Here is a 9,143-nt window from a genome sequence, read left to right on the forward strand (position 1 = left end):
GGCGGGGCTCCCACGGGGGCGGGGCAGCCGGGACGGTCGCCTGGAGGGCGCGACCTGCGGCGGACGTGGCACACGCCGAAGCCCCCGCGCCCCGGCCGAGGCCGTGTAGGTCGTCCGTGGGCCTGGGAGTCTCGTGCTCGAAGGGGGCACGCGGGGACCTGGGTGAGAAGGGCGACCTTTGCCGCACAGCCGTCTGGAGGCTGGAGGTGGCAGAGCCCGGCTGTGCTGGTTCGCGGTGGGCGGTTTATGTCCCTCTCCCGACCCTCCTGGTGCTCTGTGCCTCCCTCACCAGGGCACCTGGCCGGTCCTCCTCCTGGGGCATCCCTCCCTTGTCAGGGACCCCACCCTCATGCTCGCCCCGCCTGGCGTCCAGCTCGGTCCCCACCTCCCCACCTCCCCGCCTGGACGCTCCTGGGCTCAGCCCTGGGCTTGTCTTGTCCCTGCCTGACCCATGTCTGCTCCGACCACTGGGCCCAGCCGGAGACGCTCAGACTCAGCGTGTCCCGGGAAGCCCGCTCCTCCCAAGGCCTCCCCCAGCACAGGTGACAGCGACTCCACTGTCCAGCCGCTCAGACCCTGCTCCGCTGTCACCCACACCCCACACCCAATCCGTGGACCAGCCCAGTTGGCCCCACCTTCCAGGACACCCTCCCCGGCCGGCTGGCGCTGTTCACAGAGCAGGGTGGGGGATGGTGAGGTCAGGCCCTGCCCTCAGACGACACACTCGCGTGCTCACGGCCACCAATCCCCACCCCTGCCTCGGTTCCCCGACCTCACCTCCTGTCCCCCCGCACTCCACTGTGGCCACCAGGTTTCCTTGCTGCTTCTGGAACTTTCCACGGTGCGCCTCTTCCTGGCCTCTCCCGGGTTTGCTCCTGGCTTCTGTTCTCAGTCAGAGCTCCCGAGACCCGCTTCCATGCAGCAGGAGGCCCTCGGCGCATCCTCTCCGGCCCGGCGCTGTGCTTTACTCTCCTCCACAGCACTTGTCAGCCCGTCTACACGTGTTTATCTGTATTGCTTTACATATTTATCTATCATATACGTATTTATTGTACTGTGCGTTTACGTATCATATATGTATTTATTGCACTGTGCCATGTATCGTGTACGATTTATTGTGCCGTGTGTTCGTGTATCACATGTGTATTTATTGCAGGTGTGTACTATGCATCTTATACGTATTTATTGTCTGTCTCCCTGCCCAGAATGCCAGCTCTAGGAGGGCAGGGATTATGGAAGGGAATTTCCCTTGGGAAGTGAAGGGGCTGACTCCAGGGTCTCAGGAGGTGGCCATTACCAGCATGGCTGAGCAGGGAAAACTCTGGGCTTCACGGGCCTTCCGCTGCTGGCTCTTTCCATCAAGGCCGAGCCTCGCCGCAGGGCTTTCTGCAGCTCGAACGGTCCCCCAAGCCTGTTTCTTCGTTGCTAAGCTGGGCCACAACCCTGCACTATACAGGTGGGTTGATGGAAAGATTGTGGGCACCTGCGAGGACACCTAGTCAAGTGGAACAGAAACCAACAGAAACGAATCTGAAGGAGAATTAATGATCAGTGCACGGGACTGCCCACCCACCCCGCCGCCATGGCTCCCGCCTGCTCTGTCTCCACTCCCCCCAGTCTCCCTTCCTGAAGATCTTGACGGCAGGTGGACGCCTCTGGGCTCAGGCCACGTAGCCTCGGGGATGGCCTCACTCCTAATGCCAAGACCCACATTCCTGGGGAGGGACAGTGACTGGGAGCTCTCTCCCTCCTCATTGGTGCTGGGGGCATCTTGGAAGGGGCATGGCTGGAGGTTCCCAGGACAAGAAGCTGGGTGGAGCAGTGGTGGGCTGGGGGAGGAGGACTCCCTTAGGGTGTGGGGCGGGGCATGTCCCAGACCTGTCTGGGGCCTCTGGGCTCAAAAGAGTTGCCCAGAGGCTGAGAGTGACATCCTCCCGCCCTTGGCATGGGGAGATGTGCTCTGCAGGGCTCTGACTAGAGCCCTCCACCCCGCTCTGCCTCCAGGGCCTCAGAGGATGCTGTCAGCCCCCTTGGGAGGCTCAGCAGAGCTGTCCAGCGCTGCATGTGTGATGGACAGGTCTGGCCTTGCTGTGCGCATGGCTCGCAGCTCCTGTAGTGACTGCTCGCTCAGCTCCACGGAGGCCAGGCTGCAGCCATGTGCACAGGACAGAAGGGGGTGGGTGAGTTGGGAGAGAAGAGGCCAGGGCTGGGGGGCAGTGTTGGGGGGACAGTGGAGAGTGGGGCAGTGGATGCTGTTGGCTGGGGCTGTGTCAAAGGCACACATTGACAGAAGGTGGTCAGTCAGAGGGTTTGTTAGATGCTAGGGAAGGGGACAGGGGCTGTGGGCCTTCAGGGCAGTACAAGGGTGCAGGGATCACTGGCACAGACTGTGGCCATGGGCACCAGACAATAAATGGACATTTGGTTGGGCAGAGTGGCTGAGGCCCAGTTCTAGGGCCAGGGCTTCAGAGGGTAGGTCTCTCAGGGGTGGGATTCCAGATCTGTGCTTGAGCTTGGCCACTTGGGAGGTCCCTGGGAGGGGCTGCTCTTCAGGGTCCAGGGGAAGCCTCCAGGCACCCACCCCCACCCTGGTGTTGACAGGCTGTGTCCCCAGCACCCTTATGGCCCCTGCCTCCACCTGAGGGTCTGCAGGCTGCATGCTGGGTGCTGTAGGACTGCACACAGGTAGGTCACCAGGGGGCCAGGCAGCTGACAGCCACTGAGGTCCAGAGTGGTCAGGGCAGGGCTCTGCCGGAGCATGCCCACCAAGTAGTGCAGTGTTCCCTGCAGGCCAGGCAGCTGCACCCTGTGAGGAGGGTTGACCTCAGGAGCTACAGCCAGCGGGGGGCCCATCCCTCAGTCCCTCCCAGGCCAGGCTTCACCTGAGAGTTTGCACCCGGCACTGGGACCAGGCCAGGCCCTCGCACAGCACACGCAGGCCTGCCTCGCTGAGCCTGTTGTGGAAGAGGCCCAGCTCCTCCAGGGCAGGGGCTGCCCTCAGGGCCTCAGAGAGGTCTCGCCAGACGGCGTCTGGGAGTTTGCAGTGGGCCAGCTGTAAGACCGGCCTAAAAGCACGAGTCTTAACTTGATGGGAAGGCTCCTCTCGCAAAGACCAGGAGGCACAGAGATCGATGCACAAGCAAGAGGTTTTTATTTCTGGCATGCTGGAGGTCGCCCCGTTTTCAGGACAGGAGCGGCCCCCAATTCACAATGCAAGCAGCTTTTATACAGTTTTTTGAACGGATATTGTGATAGGATCAACTGTTGGTTATCTGTGGTGCTTTTAGATTTACAGGTGGGCTTCAGCTGGCACCTTTTGGGTTTACAGGTGGGTTTTAGCAGGCTGGCACCCCTTTAGCGCATTTTTCAATTGTTTACCTTCCCCGGGGCCTGGCTTTGAACCAGCTATTTCCTGGAACCGGTGGGGGGCTACTAATGTTTAGTGCGCTTGGGCCTGGCCTTTGTCATGGCCCCTGATAAGCTGCGTTGCTTATGCATTGTTTAGTGTGCTCGGGCCTGACCCTTGTCACGGCCCCTGATAAGCTGTGTTGCTTATGTATTGTTACAAGACTGTGTACATTAAGGTTATATTTTTCTACAATTCTACTACTTATATTCTATGTCCCCCCTACATTTCAATTTATTTCCAACACAGCCTGTGGTCAGGAAGCACATGGATCCATTCGCAGGCCTCCCGGCCACCTCTTGATCTCCAGCTGCACAAACTGCCTGCTCCCTGGTGGCCTGGGGTTCGGTCCATAGAGGTGCTGGCTCCACACCCACTTCCTGGACCAACCACACAGAGCCTGCTTCGCCCTTTGCGGGCACGTGTCCCTGGGGAGCCCTGGCCTCTGTGCACACTGGGGCCTGGCCTCTACTTCCCCCTTACAATGTTATTCTCGACCAGCTTTGTGATGAGCTGAGACAGACCTTGTTTTCAGCATGTTTGATTGCCACGTCTCTGTGCAGCAGGTTGAGGTAGATCCCAGTTTATTTACTGGTCGGGCAGTTGTGTTGTTTCTATTTTTTTTGCCATTAGAAGCAATGATGTGCTGAGCATCTTCATGCATTTAGTTCACCGGGAGAACGGCTGGGCCATGTGTGGTCTCCTTTTTGGCTCCTTATGCTTACTTCCTGCTTGTCATACCCCCATACCAAGCTAATTCACTGTCACCATCCACATGTGACTGTGCCTGTTCGCCACACCCCATCAGTACCAGCTCCTGTGATTTTTTCACTTTCTGCTCACGTGGCGATAGCTAGCAGTCATCGGGAATTTATATTCTAAGTGCTGTGCATGGGGAGCCTCGTTAAATCTCACATCAACCCTCCGAGGCAGAATCTACTAGCTCCAGTTCCCAGGGGAGGGAACTGAAGCTCTGACAGAAAGACTTGCCCAAGGACACATAGAGGCAGCCAGGATTTGCAGGTGGACTGACTCTGCACACCTTCCTCCAGGGCTTCAACAACCCAGGGGGACAACCCAGCAGTTTCCCCAGCCCTCAGCCCTCAGCCCTCAGCCCTCCTCGGGAAGGAAGGAAGCACCTGTTTATCCTCACCCCCGCCAGGGTGCTTACCTGCCCTCTGCTTTCCACTCAAACCAGGACCACACCTTTTTCTACTGGCACCTAACCTGGCGGTGGAGCCCTGAGACCATCCCCCTCCCCTCTCTGCCCTGTGTGGGTGGAGCCCCCCACCCTCAGCACTGGACCCCAGAGGCCACAGGCTCTCAGCCTGTCCCACTAGGCTACACTTCTGTCTCTGCCCAGGGAATCCTGCTCTGAGTCCCCTCCATGGCAGGGGCGGGGGGTCACTTACACCAGGCTTCTCAGACCGTACTGTTGGTCAGTCATGTGGACGAAGCGGGGAGGCTGGGAGTTGTTTCATGGCGGCTCGAGAACTGCTGGGAGAGAGAGGAAGGTGAAGCCCACCTGGCCCTCCCAGGCCCTCCTGGCGAGAACTCCTTCCTATCGATGGTTCCGGGCTCTTGGAGCTGATCCAGGGCCCCTCCACCCCCTCCGTGTTCCCCACACCAAACCGTGGCCTGTGCCGCTCCCCTCTGGGGTGTCTGCGTGAGTCTGTGGGAGCACGTCAGCCACATCCCTGATGTGGCTCTTTGGGTCCCAAGGCCCAGCCCCTGCCAATGTCCTGTCGTTCATTCTCTCAACAGGAGCCAAGTGCCTGGGGCTAGTGCTTGGCTGGAGCTAAGTTCAGAGAAACTCTGGCATAGGCCTTGCCCTGGACAGAGAGACAGGCATAGGACAGATGTCATGGCACTTCTGGAGCCAGTCGGGTCGTAGGCCAGCTGGGGGAGCCAGGGCAGGCTTTGAGGACAGGCAGCAAACTGGGAGTGCTCTGGGTGGAGGGAATAGGGGGTGCAAAGCCTCGGGGCGCAGGGGACCGTGTGTCTTCCAGAACCTGCTATGAGATTTTTGATGGGGAGGGGGCTGGGCCAGAGCTGTGTGGCCATGCGAGGAGGTTTGCCTTGGTGTGGATGGCTGGGGGGCATGGTGAGGACATCCTGGGGGGGAAGATGGGCACTGAGCAGCTGCCTTGCAAGGGACTGGAGGAGAGCAGCACTGAGGTCCTCCCTCCCGTCCAGGGAAGCGGGCGTCGGGTCTGGCCTTGCTCCCCTTGCCCAGATGGACAGTCTGGTGCACAGGCACGCACACGCCTGGCTCGGGAGGCGGCCTGTCCTGCTGGGCAGCACCGCGCACAGTAGCTGAGAACGGCAAGGTCCAGGGGGCTGAAGCGCACTTGCTGTAGCACCAGCTCGGGGAGGCCGCGCAGGGCCTGGCGCACAGACGCGTCCTCCTGGGTCTCGTACAGGCGGTACAGCAGCTCCAGCAGGCGGCCGAGCTCCTCAGCCTCCTCCTCCTCGGACTCTTCCGTTTCCTCCAGTCCTTCAGTCCCCTCGGCCTCCGCTGGTGCCATGCCAGGGCAGCCCTGCCACTGCACCCGCCGCAGGGCATCCTGCTTCCCGTGCTCTGAGACCACGCGGCTGGACGTCCGCGTGTAGGAGGGTCCCCGTGCCATCTGCCGGTGCCCTCAGAGACCTTTTATCCTCCAGCAGGTAGGACGGGCAGGAGCTCAGATGGATCCGGCCTCTCGGGGGACCCCAGGTCATCCATGGTGTCCAGCCCCCCATGACCCGATTGGAGCCTCTTGGAGTTCCAAGGCTTTGCCTCCGACTGCGTCGTCGCCTGGTGCTGGAGTGTGGTCCCCCCATGGTGGGCACTGGTCACCGCTGATCCCAGGTTAAGGGAAGCCTTCGTGCTCCACACCTCCCTTCCCGCCTCCTTCCTCCCACACACCTGGCCGGGCCAGGTCAGATTCCACAAGGGCCTGCGCTCACCCCTTCCCTCCCTTTACTTCTTTTCTGCCCAGAGCAGAGCCGGCCTCCGCAGGGTGCAGAGGCGGCTAGGCCAGGCCTTGCTCCCGAACACCCCACCCCGGCCACTGGCAACATTCACGCTCACTGCACCCTTTTGTGGGACCCAACCTGGGGGCCTTGCACCAGGGGCTGAGTGTGATCCCTGGTGGAGACCAGGCCCCACAATTGCCCTCTGTGGGGATGGAGTCCCTAGAATCCTGAACCGGGGGTGGGGTTGGGTGGGGGAGAGGAGGGTGGGGCGCAGGGGATTGGGTCAAGGGTATAGAGCTGCAGGGACTTGGCAGGGCAAGGCAGAGGCCCTGGAGAGCCCCAGGTAACCGCGCTGGGAGCCAGCACTCACCTGGAGCAGGATACCCCTTGCTCCTCCGTGGAGTCCCTTCCCTGGGTCTAGCACTAGGGCGCAGAGGCAGGGATGACCCGGAGCCAGGTCTTGGGGGAGTTGCTTAACCCCGTCCATGCACCAGGTCTGGGCCCTCCAGTTCAGCCAGCACTGGGAGGTTCTTCCGACGGTCACCAAGGTCCCAAACTCAGGCAGTTTGGCACATGCGCACAGTCACCCTTTAAGAGCTCTGGTTGGTGACCTTTGATTTTCTACTGCTCATTTATTGCATTAATATTCCCCAAGAACCCATGGGGTGTGGCGCCAAGGCCAGGCTGTGAGCAGGTAACAGCAGAACAAGGTGGGCCGTGTGGAGGAGGCAGCTGGCTCAGAACTCAGCTTCGGCCAAGGCCCCGAGAGGCTGCCTTCTGAGGGCAGCAGTGAGGAAGGGCTTCCAGGTGGAAGGAATGTGCACGGTGTTAGGTGTGACCGGGAAACAAAGTCCTGGGCACAGGGAGATGCTCCGCGGCTGCAGACCTGACTGGGGCGGCCGGCAAGCTGAGGCCTGGACGTGAGGAGCGTGTGTGACCCCGGGTGGAATGTGGGGTTCCACCGACAGTGTGTGGACGTGAGAGATGGGTGTGCCTGTGTCTGCGTGACCACACTGATGTTGCGTTTGTGTGAGTGTATCTGTGGTAGGCTAAATCACAGTCCCCAAAGACATCAGGTCCTAATCCCTGGAAGCTGTAAATGTCCCCTCGTATGCCAAACGGGTCTTTGCAGAAGTGATTCAATTCAGGATCTTGAGAGGGGAGGTTATCCTGGATCATCCTCGTGGGCCCAGAATGTCATCACAAGTGCCATAAGACACAGAACCAGGCGGCAGTGGGCCTGAAGCTGGGGGTCTGAAGGTGGAGGAAGGGGCCATGAGCCCAGGAGCCCGAGGAACGTGGCTCTGGAAGCTGGAGGTGCCGCTGGGAAGTGCCAGGAAAGGGGATCCCAGCCCAGTGGAGCTGATTTTGGACTTCTGGCCTCCAGGACTGTACGGGAATAAACGTGTGTGGTTTTAAGCCACGGTGTTTGTAGAAATTTGTTACAGCAGCTTCAGGAAGTGAACACAGACTCTCTCTGGGAGGCCCTGTGTGCACAGAGCGGCCTGCACCAGCTGCTGGTCTCCGCTGTCCTCCTGGCTGCACCACCTCCAGGCCACAGGCCATCCCTGTGCTGAGTCCTGCTTCCGCCAGGAGCCTCGAGAGCCCTGGGAGCCTCTCCTCTGCTGCCCTGTCCACTTGGAGGAAGGGGCCCATTTCTCCGTATAATTATTTTTTCTACTTGAGACCAGTCAATGCCGCCTCTCGCTGAGGAGGGCTCAGGCGTGGTCCTTGTTCAGTCTCACTCACGCCTGCCCCTGGGACTTCCGATGAGTCCCTGGCAGGCTTCTTCCCAAAGCTCCTGCATGGTTGGCACTATGCTCTCCAGAGGGCAGCTCCAGACTCCATGGCCTGACCCTCTAGGGGCTGCCTGGCTCCTGGGAGGGTCCCCATTGGCGTGGGGAGCTTGCAGGACGCTCACAGACCCAGGAGGGCTCTGCTGGGTTGCACCTGGGCTCCACCTCTTTGGCAGGGTGGCCTTGGTGAGGCAACCTCTCTGACTTTCAGTTTCCTTTTCCCTAAAGCAAGGAGAAAAGTCCTGCCTTCCAGGGTGTCATGGTGACTAAGGTGGCGAGGACAGGACACGGGGCAGGTGGGGGGCTAGAGTCCCCCTCTCCTCACCTTGCCCTTTGCACGGGGCACTGTGAATGACGGGCCAGGCTTAGCCATCTGCTGTCCAGTCTCACTGCTGTGGCAGCCGGCGTTCCGGCAGGAAACAGAGGGATGCCCCCCATTTGAGCAGGTGGCAGTGGGACTCCTTAGAAAGCTGTGAACAGAGCGGAAGAAGGGGCCACCTGAGGGCTGGGACAGGGCTGCTCCCAGGAGAGGGGGTGGCCACTGGAGCCTGGGGATGACAACTGCATGGGGAGGGGCTCCTCCTTGCTGTCTCCTGCTGGTCTCCCCCCCCACACACACTCACCTGACTGCTGGGCTCAGAGGGCGGCGGGCAGTGGGAGAGCGGCCTGGAGACGCGAACCGAACCTGGGGGGAGGGGCTTGGAACTTTTGAAAGAACTTTCTTGCATATGAACAAGTCTCACTTGTTATCACAGAGCTCTGAGACGGAGGGGGCCCAGGTAGAGGCAGCCTCACCCTGGGTGGTCCTGAAGCAGGCATAAGGCCCTCACCCCAGGCCGTGGCAGGAGCAGCACCCAGCAAAGCAGAGGAAAGGACAGGGTCTCCTTGGGGTCTGGGTCCTGGGGATAAGTCCTGAGCAGCCCATAACCTGAGACAGTGGCTGGCCTTGGCACCCATGTCCTGGCCTGGCCTGCTGCCTGAGG

General features: G+C 60.5%; 1 protein-coding gene across 1 annotated transcript; it reads right to left on the reverse strand.

The window, feature by feature from the left end:
• Positions 1–2,008: 2,008 nt before the first annotated feature.
• On the reverse strand, positions 2,009–6,036 carry NLRP6 (NLR family, pyrin domain containing 6). The gene is made up of 4 exons (XM_008586578.1): positions 5,639–6,036; positions 2,883–3,065; positions 2,639–2,806; positions 2,009–2,147 (listed from the first exon to the last, which is right to left on the reverse strand). Exons 1-4 carry the CDS (start codon positions 6,034–6,036, stop codon positions 2,009–2,011), a joined length of 888 nt encoding a protein of 295 aa, XP_008584800.1.
• Between the last annotated feature and the right edge of the window lie 3,107 nt (positions 6,037–9,143).

Source organism: Galeopterus variegatus, unplaced genomic scaffold, assembly GCF_000696425.1.
Source record: "Galeopterus variegatus unplaced genomic scaffold, G_variegatus-3.0.2 Scaffold4030, whole genome shotgun sequence".
In the NCBI taxonomy this organism is placed as follows: domain Eukaryota; kingdom Metazoa; phylum Chordata; class Mammalia; order Dermoptera; family Cynocephalidae; genus Galeopterus; species Galeopterus variegatus.

Excerpts from the sequence above, each read along its gene's own strand:
- NLRP6 (XM_008586578.1), bottom strand. The coding sequence starts at position 6,036 with ATGGCACGGGGACCCTCCTACACGCGGACGTCCAGCCGCGTGGTCTCA. Across the intron at positions 2,807-2,882 it reads TGCCGGGTGCAAACTCTCAG|GGTGCAGCTGCCTGGCCTGC; the intron begins GTGAAGCCTGGC and ends CCCTCCTCACAG. Across the intron at positions 2,148-2,638 it reads TGCAGCCTGCAGACCCTCAG|CCTGGCCTCCGTGGAGCTGA; the intron begins GTGGAGGCAGGG and ends ACATGGCTGCAG.